General features: G+C 41.4%; 1 protein-coding gene across 1 annotated transcript in view; it reads left to right on the forward strand.

Annotated features, from left to right (window-relative positions):
• Positions 1-2,520: 2,520 nt before the first annotated feature.
• Positions 2,521-14,668, forward strand: part of LOC140482061 (tomoregulin-2-like) — a 95,584-nt gene continuing 83,436 nt past the window's right edge. The window contains exons 1-4 of the mRNA XM_072578966.1: positions 2,521-3,025; positions 4,469-4,578; positions 4,750-4,879; positions 5,316-5,342. Coding sequence (XP_072435067.1) covers positions 2,866-3,025; positions 4,469-4,578; positions 4,750-4,879; positions 5,316-5,342 — 427 coding nt within the window. The 5' untranslated portion in view covers positions 2,521-2,865. The remainder of the gene's footprint in view (positions 3,026-4,468; positions 4,579-4,749; positions 4,880-5,315; positions 5,343-14,668) is intronic.

The raw sequence follows: 14,668 nt of genomic DNA on the forward strand, positions 1-14,668 counted from the left end.
GTATTTCAGTGCATTACTGAATGAGTGTCACTTTATTGACAGTGATGTGATGGTAAACCAAGGCCATGTCCAGCTGTTCAGGTGAATGCAAGAGATCACATGGCACAATTCAACAAAAACATCAACAATAAATTAATTGGTGATTCACTTAATTTGATGTTTATAAAAATTTCTTGCGTGAAAAATTTGTTTGCCTAAGTAATACTTTAAATATATTTCAATGTGGAAGATACTAGCACATTTGTTAAACAATCGGAAAATAGAATATCTCGAGATGAACAAGTTAAACACCGTGGTTTTCTAAAAGGAAGGTCATATTTAACCAACCTTATTAATTTACTTGAAGAAAGACCGAAGACGAATAAGTGGATGCAATGTACGTGGATTTTCAAAGACCTTCAACAAGTGCCACATGACAGCAGATTATCTGCTGGGAGATATCACTGATTTGCATGCACCAAATACAAGAAGACATAAACTGGCTTGCAAAATAGGTACTAAATGGCAAATGAAAATCAATACAGTAAAGTGTTCCTTAAATCATGGAATTGCGGTTGAATTTTTAAACATTACATTAAAGTAGTAAATATTGTAGGATACATGATTTATCTTTAAAAAATGAGTGAAAAACATTGCTAAATATTTCATGGAATAAAATGGCTTGAGGAGTCCCTGTTAAAATAGATTATGCATGGTCAATGAATGTAACAAGCTTAATAAGTCAAAACGTATTTTCTTGACTTTTCTTGAGCTTTATATTGATTCTAATATTAAGTTCTGATGATGTTTAATTTCATGCCTCCAGGAATTTGTTGCCCCAATATCCAATTCCATATTGTCAAAATTAGCTGTTCTCTGTTATCTAGTTGCATGTTCTCTGAATTGTTGCCTGCTATCCACAACTTTGTCCTCAGAATTTAACGTTTCATGAAAATCATATGTCCTTGGTGTTACGGTTCACAGTTATTTGATTCTATGTCCTCAGGATTTACTCTTCTTTAGTTTATATTTCTATGCTGTCTGAATTTACTGTCCAGTTATCCAGTACCATGTCCTCTGAATTTACTGTCCAGTTATCCAGTTCTAAGTCATCCGAATTTATTGTTTACTATTATCTGATACTATACCTTCAGAATTTACTATTGCTGATGTCAATTCATGTTCTAAGAATTTTACTGTCCTCTATTTTCTAAACCTTTGCTTTCAAAACTAATTGATCCGTTTGTATCATTTGCATAAAGCAGTCACCAGTGCAAGTATCGTTTCCTCGTTTCTAATTTACTGTCCTCAGAATTTTCACTCCTCTGGTGTCTAATACCGTGTACACTCCGGCGACCACATCGGTGACTGGTATCTAAAATAATTTCTCCAGCTTTCAAGCGCTAGTTTCACATAGCATTCCAGTTTTCAGGGTAGCTGGAAGATGCAGCGAGATTCAGAATTCTTTCTCTTCCAGCCCTCTCAGCGGGGAACTGTGACAGCATCGATACAGATTTGATGTATCGTATTTTAATCCAATCCCTCGGTAGGAATGGGTTGGGATATGCTTTTATTATATGTGGTCTTTTCCCCAGTAAAATAAAAAAAAGTCTCATGTAACTTCGAGTAATGTCTCCCCTCTGGAAGGCGTTCGAGCGAACGTGTGTCTCTCATATTTCGCTCTTCTGAGATAGAAATCGAGGTTCAATCTGATGTTAATCTCTGCCGTCTTGCATCTTCAGCAGTGAAACTTGACTAGCTCCGATGTGAGTGTCAGAAAATTCGGGCTGCAGAGTGACTGGCTCTGAGGGCGCCACCTCTCCTACCCTCGGACGGCTTGGAGCTGATGGGAGTTTTCATCCGGTTACCCGCTGAGCTGTGCTACCTGCGGCCGCCGCCGCCGCTGCTGCTAACCGGGCTGAGGCGGGCATCCTGGCTGTGAAGAGGCAGGAGGGACAGGCTGCCGACAAGCTCATCCCTCAAATCGCTGTCAGGGAGGCGGCCCTGGCGTCGGATGTTTGCTCTCCCCTCCCTGCCCCTTCCCCCGGCTCTGGGTCCAGGAGAGGAGATCACGTCGGGATGCCTTACGCAGTAAGTATCCCGGTCCAAGACGAGCCGAGGGCCCGTGTGGATATATATTCCGTGCTGTCGCTAGCTGCTTGCTGAGCCTTTGGGGTTGAGCTGGGTCTGGATTCCGGGGAGGGGGCGGACGGTTTGGAGGTTCTCAGTTTTGGGGGGAGTGGTGTTGGAATCTCGGTCCAGTACATGGGGGTGGGGCAGGGATCTCGGCCGCTTCAAACCTCTCCCGTCGTTTCCATCCCTCCCTCCCTCTTTTCTGCCTCCATCCATCCAACCATCCATCCATCCATCCAACCTTCCCCCCTCCTCCTCACCTTCTCTCGCCGACTTTCCTCGCCTCGCCTCTCAGCCGCCAATATCCCACCGGGCCAATCAGAGGCGGGCGCGGAGGCCCACGTGACGGTGCCGGTGTGCGGGCCGATCCAATCAAAGGCGAGGAAATGCCCGAGAAAAAGCCGGCGCGCGCCCGGGCGGCTCATCAATAACAAGTTTCCGAGCGCGAGGGGACACACAGAGACAGAGACAGACACAGAGGCAGAGAGCGCGAGCTCCCAACCGTCAACCGGCTGCGAGAGCGCAAGCGCCCAGCCCAGCCCGAGACTCACTGAACAACCACAGAGAGCGCGAGAGAGAGGGAGAAGGCAACAGCCGCGGAGGAGCCGTCGCCGCAACCATCACCGCCGCCGGACACACATGTGGCGGTGCTGCTCGCTGCGTCCAGGATGCGTGATGTGCCCTGTGTAAGATGGTGGGGTCGGAGAGCCTGGGATTGAGCCGAGCTCCCGCGATCCGCCGCCGCCTGTCGACATGGTGGAGTCCCACCCGCCAGGCTGGCCACCTCTTCACCCGGACCACCGCGCGGGCTTGCTGCTGGCGATGCTGACCCTGTCCACGCTCCCCGTCCAACTCCGTGCTTACCCCACCTCCCTGAGCGACTGTCAGACACCCACCGGCTGGAACTGCTCGGGTAAGGGCCAGTGCAAGGTGCCGACCGGGATGGAGGGGAACCGGGCAGGGGAAGGGGAAGGGACGGGGTTCAGGGAGGACTCCCATTAACTTCCAGTCGCCAGCACGATCCCGGCGCTGATGCTGAAAGTTAGTCTGTGATTGACTGTCTTGCTGATGGCTTCAGGTGAAGTATTGCGAAGATGTTGCAGACGAGCGTCTGGGTTTTAAAAAGAACTGCAAGCAGAGCGTTTCTACCCGGTATTCTGAAAAGTGCACAACCTTTCTCCGCGACGCTGCCTGATCTAAGAATTTCCCACATTTTCTGTTTTCTAACGAACGTTTTAAACTCAGGCTGAATTTGGTTTATTCCAGGGATATTTTGTTTTCGAGCAAGGGGGTGATTGTTCCCTTCGCAGCCTCCAGCTTCGCGCTGGTCAAATTTTTTTTTGTTTGTTTTGTTCATGCTGCTTTCTCTGGCTTTTTTTTTGTTACCCCACCCCCCCACCCCCCAAAAGGAATAATTTGATCGCGGGGAGCGAAAGCACTGGGTTCTTCCCAACCCCCGAAAGCACCCAGACACCAGCCGGATTGAGCGACTGCTTCTTGCAGCAGATCTTCAGCGCCCCGCAGAAGCCGGGGCTGTGAGCAGGATGGAGAGCTGCATGGGGGTTGATGTGGGAAATAAACTGCATGTTTCAATGCAAAAATAAATCGTTTCTTCTTCTTCCCCACCCTCTCCGCAGATCATATTTTCTGTCGCAATTCCACACACACACACACACACACACAAAAACTGGGCTGCTAGCGATTTTAGTCTGCGGCTTCAGACTTGTGATTAACCACATCTCCAGTGGCAAGATTTAGGTCATCAATATTCGTTAGAAACAGACAATGACAGGCTTTCACTTTTAGAAAGAAAACCAGCCTTCTCGATCTTTGTTGCAACTTGATCATGTCACCTCCAGATTCCTGCCCTTGCGTGGATACGTTTGTGTACGTCTGTGAGATATATTTGGGTGCAAATGAAGCATTTATAACACCAAGAATTAGGCACCAAAAAAGGTGGGGGGAGGCGGCGGAGGGAAATCGGATAAAGCATTGAGGGAAGAGGACCGCAGATGTGGAGTGGTGAAATTCAGTTTAAAGATACAGTGGCGTGTTCAGAGGCAACTGCAATCTTGAGCTTGACAGAGGGTTGCAAAAGCTGCTGTGGGATTGCCTTTCGCAACTCTTGGCCATCCACGGCAATCTGCCCAGAGACACCTCAACCATCGCTGAGCGAGAATGCCCCTTTCCCCACCAAGCACCCGGGGACAAAGTAGATGACGAACCCTTTCCGGCTACTTACTCCATAGACCGATGCTTTCCATCTGCCAACGAAAAGGGTTGGCGTCTGATCTTCAACAGCCACATAAGTTCTGTCAGTACTTGTCTTTTCTCTTTATCTTTTTAATATTTCAAGGTTTTGATGACCGAGAACACGACTTGTTTCTTTGCGACATTAATGCGTGTCAGTTTGGTGGGGAGTGTTTGCGGATCGGAGAGACGATAACCTGCGACTGCCAGCTCAAGGTAAAATAACAGACATCGCTGGTTCTGCTTTCTTTTGGCTGCTGTTTTAATGGGGCTCCGTTTAGTCTGGGTGAACTGGGAGAGACTACTGTCTGTCCTGCTCGGAATGTGTGCAGTGTGGACCTTGCAGAAAGTCTGGCAGATCCTTATTATAAATTGTTTCTATTTTAGTGCAGCACTGACTATGTGCCAGTGTGCGGCTCCAATGGCTATACCTACCAGAACGAGTGTTACCTGCGACAGGCTGCGTGCAAACAGCAAAGTGAAATAAAGGTGCTGGGTGAAGGATCTTGTCCCAACGGTATGCATACTGTATTATGCATAATAACCGCTAACACGTGCTTTTAACCCTGGGTTTTATCAATTCATAACATAAGTCAGATTTTTTGGCGTGATTTTATTTGCAAGGAGTTGCTAAATGGGCAGGCTCAGGCAACAGCCATGGCTCGTTATCACGTTTCAGAGCTATTATTGAAGCGTATTGAACGGAAATGGGAACTGGAAGTACCCAGTGCTAGGCACTTAATCACAATTTCACCCACAATAAAATACATTCGTGTTACTTAGAGAGCCATAGTAGGTATTTGGACGTTTGTTCATCAGTTTATTTCTCTCATAATGAACAATAGAAGCTGTATGCATAGACTGCAAGTAATGTTAGAATGAAGAAAAAAATCCTGTAAAAAAAATTCCAGTTACACTTCTGTGCCTTCTAATTAGATCTCGTCTCTCTACAGATATGGGATCAGGTTCTGGAGATGGAGGTAAGTGCCTGTCGTAAATGTATTTTTAATCTAATCATAGAATTGTTACAAACGCTGCCATGTCATCTTTAGATGATGCATCTTATGATGTAGACATCAAGTTATTTTCCCCTCTATAGTTTTTCTCCTTTTATTTTCCTGCAGATACTATTTGCTTTCTGGCAACCTGCTTTAGCTGCAAGGGCTAGACAGTCTGAGCCACTCTGCAACGACAGGCAATGTTACTGCATGATAGGTGGGCAGGAGTGGACCTGAATTGGGGATAGCTGAGTGACAGTTTTATTTTCCTTCCCTTCATTCACCAGATGTTGAGTACCCCTGAATAAAACTGAAGCACATTCCAGTGACATACTAAATTCTGAGACTTTAACCCTCAGCCCCTTGAGTTGAGAGAAAGCTATTCTTACACCTGTGCAATGTCCTGTGAAGTATTTCCATTAAGTACACAGATGAAACTTTGTGAAATTGTCTACTTACTGAGAACAGAAAACTGAAATGTTAATATATTCTCACTGACAGTTAGTTTGCAATATGGCAATAATCCTGCAATTTAATGCTATCATAGAACAATCAAGGAAGGGAGGAGATTATACAGCCTATCTTGCTAATATTGATTCTTTTGTAGATCCGGACATTTAATCATAATTTCAAGTTTTCTGTATCTTGGTTATTATTAGTCTGAAGAACAATGCTTCTTTTACATTACATTCGACTGTAATGAAATCTATTTGTTTATGCGTATAGTCATTATTCAAATATTGGGCTACACTCGTCAGAAGACATTCCTAGGCTTTTGGCATTTTGGAGGTCTAAACTCCATAAGATATCTGTTTGCTTTTCATATATCAAAAATGAACATGAGCATTTAATTTTGGAGAAATATAAAATGCATTTAAAGTTAGTAGGGAAAGTGAGAAATGAATCTCGAGGATCAACTGTCGAAGTACTTACAAGAAAACATCTACAAACAGATTCTGCCAATCACATTCATATTAAAGATGAGCAATAATTAACTCAGCCTTTTATATGAACACTTCATTTATAGTACAAGCTTTATTATTTGGTTTCTGTCATACATGGGCCTCAGGTGTTTTTTTTCAGAAAATGTCCAATAAATATTTTCAATATTTTATTCACCCAACAAGACTGAAGGGTGACTTGATAGAAGGATTTAAAATTTGACGTATCGGGTAGATTGGATGGAGAAAATGTCTCTATGATTCAAGGAATCTAACATAGGAGACATAAATATAAGCTAGTCACTAGTAAATCCAAAAAGAAATTCAAAAGAATTTTTTTTCTCAAAGTGGCTAGATTCTGAATGGAGAACTTGCAATCTCATGCAGTCATTAACTTAGATGGCACAGTTGGATTTAAGAGGAAGATAGAAGGTACATGAGAGACAAAGGAACAGTAAATTATGCTGATAAATTAGTAAGGTGTAGAGTGGAGCAGAATGACTAGCACAGATTAGTTGGGCAGAATAATCTGTTTTTATACTATTAACCTGTGTATAAAAGATGAAGTTTGATAAATAACATCACTTCATAGGTTGAAATTTTCTTTTCACTACCAATAGCCAGACAGCTGTAATGATTATTTAACATTCTTAAGTAGCTAGTGCATCACCATTAGTTAAACAATTTTGTTGTGAATTAGCTGAGTGGCTAGGTATTGAAGCCCATTCCATAGTGAGCCTGGTGCATAGCATATGAGTCAAAAGACAAAGCCATCTTGGTGGACAGGATAATTCCCAGAATATGACAAATATGGTAGTTCCATGGAGGTAATTACATCAAATATGAACTCCGTTAATATGGCAGCTTTTCACAATCACAATGGTTGCAAAATTGCTTCCTTCTGTCATTCTTTCCATTTGTGTCTTGAAATCTTGCATCAGTGAGTTATATATGATCCAAAAATAACAGGAGATCATCTGGCCCATCTTGGTACATCCACCTCGAATAAGGGAAAAATACATGCAGTTCCCTATTACAGTATCTGTGTGTAGAATTAATATAAGATTTAGTGGCAGGCAATGCTTTCCAAAAAGCATTCAAGTATTAACCACAGATTACATGAAGAATTTGCTCCTGCTATCTGTTCAAAGTTTCCATTTAACCAGTTTTCACCTAAACTGTCTTATTTGTATACAGTTCAACACATAGACCACTCCTGATCTACCCATTGTGTTTGATTGTCCCTTTTATCAATTTGACTACAGTGGTCAGGGAACTAATGAGAAGACAGTAGGGATAGAGCTGTAGTCTGACATGTTTATTGTCCTTCTGAATTGTCTTGGAAAACAATGTTACAATACGTGAACAATGCTTAGCACTCACTTCTCTCCAAATTTGCAGTAGTGATGGATGGTATGGTTAGCTGAATGAATAGTTGTATGCTCTCTATAATTATGAGTCAGAAATCAAAATTGGTGGTAAAAACAGCATTGCCTTTGTATTGCTATTTATTGGCAAAATAGTTAAAGCTCTTCTCATGAAAGATTCTTTTACCATGCTATGGGGTCAGTGAACTTAAACACCCACTTTATTAATATTCTGATGGATCATTGGACAAGAGTTGATTTCATTGTGAAATGTAAATTGGCACAATAACAGCCTGTTGATACTAGTGCCTGTGTTACTTCTGAGTCACCCTCCAAGGTTGAGGGAATTCAGTTGTGTCGACATTTTTCCAAAGAAGATTGAGGGGAAATTTACTGGACATACTCACTCAAAATTGAAGAGTTTTGGTAAGATAGAGAGCAGAAATTGGTTCCAGAAACAGATGGATTAATGAGGAGAAAAACCAATTAAGATAATTGGCGAAACAATTTTAGTAGATCAGTGAGTTTGATGTCAAATGCAATGTCTGAAATGAAATAAATCTAGAAACAGTTTTCAAATAGGAATTGGATATATATTTAAAAGCAAAATTTGCAAAGGCATGAAGGAGAAGCTTGAGAATAGGATGAATTAGGCAGTACTCTCAGGGAGCTGGCATTGACACGACAGGCCAGATTACCTTCTCTCTGATTTTCAGTGACTGAATTTCAAACAATGGAACATAGCAATTCTAGCAATGAAATTTCATTGCACAGACATAGGTAGGTTAGTTTGGTTATAGATAACTATATTCCATACAACTCACCAATGGATTGGATAGTCACGCACAACATCAAATAAGGAAAATTTTTGGTTTACCATTTGCTTCATTAAACACTCCATCAAATACATATTATCAAGTTACAAATTGACTGCATTATTGTATACTGCAAAAATGTCATTCATTTACCTTTGAGAAAATAAACTTAGTTTTCCAAAGGTAAGAGAATACAAAATCATGTGCTTAACTTCAAGTAATGGCAGGTCAAATCTGAAGTTAATAATTGTGAAATAGAATCATAGAATAATAACAGCAAAGAAGGAAGCCATATGGCCCATGTCTTTACTGGTCTGTCTACAAGAGCTAGTCTCATTTCCTTGCCCCATTGATATGGCTGTGAAACTTCACTCTGAGGTGTTTTTTCAATCCCTTTTGGAAAGCCACAATTGAATCTGCCTCTACCATGCTTAGGTAGTGCATTCTATATATTGATGTCGCACCACATAAAGATGTCTGCTCTTTAGCTGGTCCCCTTAAACTGTTGTCTTCCAATTCTCTCCCCTGTTACCCATTTACTGATGGAATCAGTTTATTTCCTTCTTCTACGTCCAGACCCCTCACTATTGTGAAAACTTCCATCGGATTCCATCTTTTAAGAGATCAACCCAACTTCTCTATTCTAATCTCACAATTTAAGTCGCTCATTCTGGAACTATTCCTGTAAATTCTATCTGCCTTATTTAAAACTACCACATTCCTCTTAAAATACAATGCCCAGAATTGAACACCATATTTTCTTGAACCAGAGCAGTACATTTTTTTTACAAAAGTTTCTCGTTATGGCTTTGGTTTTTTGCTCCTGTGTCTCTTATTTATTACAGTTTAGGATTCTGTATTCCATTTTAATCACTTTCTCAACTTGCCCTTTTGCCATCAACAATTTCTACACATTTACTCCCAGGTCTCTCGTAAAATATCATCCTTTACTTTATATTGTCTCGTCATTCTTTCTACCAAAGTATAATACCTTACAATTCTCTACATTATATTTCTTTTGCTACCATTTTACCAGCTTCCCTTTGTCTGTATAAGTCTATACCTATCATATTTCACAAATTTTGTATTGTTTGCAAATAATGAATTTGTGGCGAAAGTGAGGACTGCAGATGCCAGAGGAAAATCAACCTTTTGGGCAAAAACCCTTCCTGCTTCTCCGATGCTGCCTGACCTGCTGTGCTCTGCCAGCACCACTCTAATCTTGACTCTAATCTTAATAATGAAATTGTGCCCTGATCTCCCTTGCTGAAATCGTTACTATAGATCAAGAACAGCTGGGGAACCTCACTTCATAACATTCTCCAGTCTGAAAAACATCTGTATCCTGTAAACATTATATCCATACTGCTATAGCCCTTTTTATTCCAATGGGCTTAAACTTTGGAGACAGACACTTTCCAAAAGTGCCTTTGGAAGTCCATGTAGACCACATTAACCACGTTACCCTCATCAGCCCCTCCATCATTAAAAAAGTAGTCCCATTAGTTATCGATTTGCCTTCAACAAATTCATGATGATTTTCTTTAATCAATCCACACATCATAAAGTGATTACTAAGATTGTCCCACCATCGATGTTAAACTAACTGGCCTATAGGTGCTGAGTTGCTCTTGGCCTGTTTTTTTTAATAAGACATACTGTATTGAATTTTTTAGGACTCTTGTACCACTTTTCCAGTTGGTATAAAATTCTAGCCAGTCCCTCCTCAATTTTCACCCTTGCATTCCATCCAATTCTGGTCCCTTATCAATTTTAATTATAGCTAGCCTTTGTGATATCATCTTAGTTTTAGTCCATACGATATCTCAGCTATTTATTTTGCAATACCATTTCGGGAACATGTTCTTCGATAAAGATAAATGAAAATTACTCACTTGCTATTGCAGCCAAGCCCTCTACTTCACTGTGTTGATCGCCTCTTTGCTCCCAAATCAGCCATGCCCTCCTTACCATTATTTCACCATTTATATGTCTTTCAAAGACTTGTGGGTTCCCTTTTATGTTGGTTGCTGGTTTATTTTGCTCATACTCTCGTTTTCTCTCTTCCTGTTTTAAGTATTCTCTGACCTTTCTATAGTCAGGCTGAAGTGCGTACTGCAGATGCTGGAGATTAGAGTCAAGATTCGAGTGGTGCTGGAAAAGCACAGCAGGTCAGGCAGCATCCAAGGAGCAGGAAAAGACGAAGTTTTAGGCAAAAGCACTTCATCAGGAGTGAAGAATTCCTCACTTCTGACGAAGGGTTTTTGCCCGAAACATTGATTTTCGTGCTCATCAGATGCTGCCTGACCTGCTGTGCTTTTCCAGCACCACTCAAATCTTGACTCCTTTCTATAGTCAGTTTATTTCTCACTTTGTATTATCAACCAGGCATCTGTCAATTCCTACTTCTGCTGTTTAATCTTAGTTTCCATCTCTTTTATCATCCAGCGAGTTTTGGCTTTGTTTCTTTCCTCCACATTAGATCTAGCGTATTTGTGCCTGAATCCTCTGTTTATGTTGGGTTTCTCTTTTTTTTTTCTTTTCACTTTTAATAAACAAACCAGTGTCGTATTAAAGTTGTAGGTTAATACACCATGGAAAGAGGTCACTGACCTTGTCATTCCTGTGCTGACTCTGAAAGAGCTATTCAATTATTCTCATCCCTTACATTTTTTCATTACTCTGCAAATATTTAATTTTCAAGGATGTACGTGTGATTTTCTTCTCAATTATCATTGACTCTTATGATACCATATTTTTCAGCCTGTGCAATACAGAACATAATTTGCGACACTAAACAAAATGTCTGTACATCTCCTCTGCTCTTTTAAAGTCTTAGCATCAAACAGCACAAAACAGAGCCTTTTGTCCAAATCATCCATAATGACCAGGATTCCCAAATTAAACTAGTTCCTTTTGCCCATATCCCTCTCAACCTTTCCTATTCATGTACCTATCCCAATGTCGTTTAAATCTTGTAGCTGTACTTTCATCTACCACTTCCTCTGGCAGATTCATTCCATATACGCATTGTCCTGTGTGGAGAAGTTGCCCCTGTGGTCCCGTTTAAGTTTCTCCCCTCTCACCCTAAACTTATGCCATCCATGTTTGAATTCACCTACCCCAGGAAAAAACTCTTTGCTATTCATTTTATAAATGCTCCTCATGATTTTATAAACCTCTGTAAGGTTACTCCTCAACATCCTACACTCCAGGGAAACAAATCTGAGCCTATCAGCCTCTCCATATTACTTAAACCTTCCAGTCCGGCAACATCATTCTAAATCTTTTCGGTATGTTTTCCAATTTAAGAATATCCTTCCTATAGCAGGGCAACCAGAACTGTACACAGTGTTCCAAATGTGGCCTCACCAGTGTCCTGTACAGCATAAATTGATGTCCCTACTCCTTGACTCGATGCTCTGACCATATGATGGCAAGCATGCCAAATGCCTTCTTCACCACCCTGTCTACCTGTGACACCATCCAAGTAGCTTCGAAATCAACGTTTCGGGCAAAAGCCCTTCATCAGGAATGATGAAGGGCTTTTGCTCGAAACGTCGATTTCGAAGCTACTTGGATGCTGCCTGAACTGCTGTGCTCTTCTAGCACCACTAATCCAGAATCTGGTTTCCAGCATCTGCAGTCATTGTTTTTACCTGTGACACCACCTTTAAGGAACTATATACCTGAACACTCTACATCTCTCTGTTCAATAACCTCCCCAGGGCCCTACCGTTAACTATGTAAGTCCTGCCCTGGTTTGACGTACTAAAATGAAATGCCTCACATTTATCTAAATTAAACTCCATCTGCCAATCCTCAGCTCGTTGACCCAGCTGATCAAGATCCCATTATACTCTTAGATAACCTTCTTCACCACCCACTCTACCATCAATTTTGCTGTCATCTGCGAACTTACTAATCATGCTTCCTATATTCTCATCCAAATCGTGTGTATAAATTACAAACAACAGTGGACCAGCACAGATCCTTGCAGAACACTCCAGTCCAAAGAATAATCCTCTACCACTACCCTCTGTCTCCTACTGTCACGCCAATTTTGTACCCCATGTGATCTAACTTTACTAACCAGTCTACTGTGTGGAACCTTGCTGAAGGCCTTAAAGTCCATGTAAACAATGTCTACTGCTCTGCCTTATCTGTTCTCTTGGTCATGTCCTCAAAACAAAACTCAGTCAAGTTTGTGAGACATGATTTCCATTGCACAAAACATGCTGACTATCCCCAATCACTCCTTGCCCATCAAAATGCATGTAACTTGTGAACCTCAGAATCCTTTCCAACAACTTGCCCACCACTGACATCAGACTCATCATTCTGTAGTTCCTGGCTTTTCCTTGTAGCCTTTCCTCAGTAATGGCACAATGTTAATCACCCTCCAGTTTTCTGGCACCTCACCTGTGGCTGTAGATGATACAAATATTTCTGCTAGGGGTCCTGAAATTTATTCCTTAGCTTCCCACAATGTGGTTGTATACACTTGATCAGGTCCCAGGGATCTATCTACCTTTATGTGTATTAAGACCTCAAGTACAATCTTCTTTGTAATGTGGACTGTTAAAACATTGTTGTTTATTTCCCCTAGTTTCTTAGCTTCCATTTGTCCACAGTAAATACTTATGCAAAATATTAGGTTAATATCTCACCCATCTCCCATGGTTCCACATAGATGGCTTTGTTGATCTTTAAGGGGCCCTATTCTCTCCCTTGTTGCTCTTTTGCCCCTAATGTATTTGTGAAATCTTTTGGGTTTCTTTCTCCTTAACCTTATCTGCCAAAGCTGTCTTGTATTCCCTTTTTGCCCTTCTGATTCCCTTTTAGGTATGATTCTCCTGCCTTTATACTCATCAAGAGACTTACTTGATCTCAGCTGTCCGTACCTAACATATGCCTCCTCTCTTTCTTGACCAGATCCTGAACATCCCTAACCATCCAATATACCCTACTTCTACCAGCCTTGTCCTTCTCTCTAACTGGAATATACTGTCTGAACTCTTGTCAATTAACTCTTGTTAATATTTTGTTAATTATGTTTAATTTGTGCCCTCTGGTTGCCAATCCTGCCATTGAAAACAGTCTTAGCTATTTTCCCTTCAGAATTTTGAACACCCCTATCAAAATGCCCCCAAAATTTCTTTGCTCCAACAACAACAATGTCAGTATTCATAGTCTTTCCCCACCCCACTCCCTCCACTTCTTCCTGATAGCATTCGATCAATCTATTCTGCATCCTCTCCAAGATCGTGATAGCTTTAAAGTTCAGAGTTTCAAGCTAAAGTTGCCATCATTCCAGAGACAATAGGGCTGCTCTTTCATTAGGGAGAGGTGATTAGTGGTGAATTTAACCTGACGGTTACCATGCCTCAAGCAAGGGGTGAAGTTGAGAAGATAGCACCTTCAATGTAACCTCAACTGATATGGGTATTAAATCTGCACTGTTATTAGTAATATGTTGCAAACCAGCTATGCAGCTAACTGAACTAACTGATGTCAAGAAAAAGAAGCCCTCATGTCTATACCAGTCAGCAAATATCTATGTACTCTTAATTCCTTTTTCCAACACTTGGTGCCAAACTTGCATGCAATGGTGCTTCAGTGATCATTTAAATACATGCTAAATATTGTATTGGTTCCTGCCCACACCCTTTCAGGCAGTGAGTTCCAGATACCCAGCACCCTCTGCATGAAAAATCTCTTCCATAAATTACCTCTAAATCTCCTGCCTTTTACTTCAAAGTTATGATCCCTGGATTTTGATCCCTCTACAAAGGGGAAATTCCCTCCTTCCTACCATATTATTGCCCCTTGCAATTTTCTACACCTCAATCAAGTTCCTCATGCCCTACCTTCTCTTCTATAAGGAAAACAATCCCAGCATATCTAGTCTCTGTTCATTGCTAAAACACACCAGCCCCGGCAACATCTTGAATTTTCTCTGCACTCTCTCTTGTGTAATCACTTAATCACTTCTTCCTGTAGGGTGATAACCAGAATTGCACACTACTGCAGCTGTGGTCAAGCTTAATGTTTTGTTTCTCTTGTTGCTGCTCGCCTTTATTAGTCAAGGCATTGATTACAATTACCCCATATGATTTTTTAATCACCTTATCCAACTGGTTCTGTTGCCTTCAAGGATCTACGGGCAAGCACACCAAGAACTT

This window comes from Chiloscyllium punctatum, chromosome 10, assembly GCF_047496795.1.
Source record: "Chiloscyllium punctatum isolate Juve2018m chromosome 10, sChiPun1.3, whole genome shotgun sequence".
Classification (NCBI taxonomy): domain Eukaryota; kingdom Metazoa; phylum Chordata; class Chondrichthyes; order Orectolobiformes; family Hemiscylliidae; genus Chiloscyllium; species Chiloscyllium punctatum.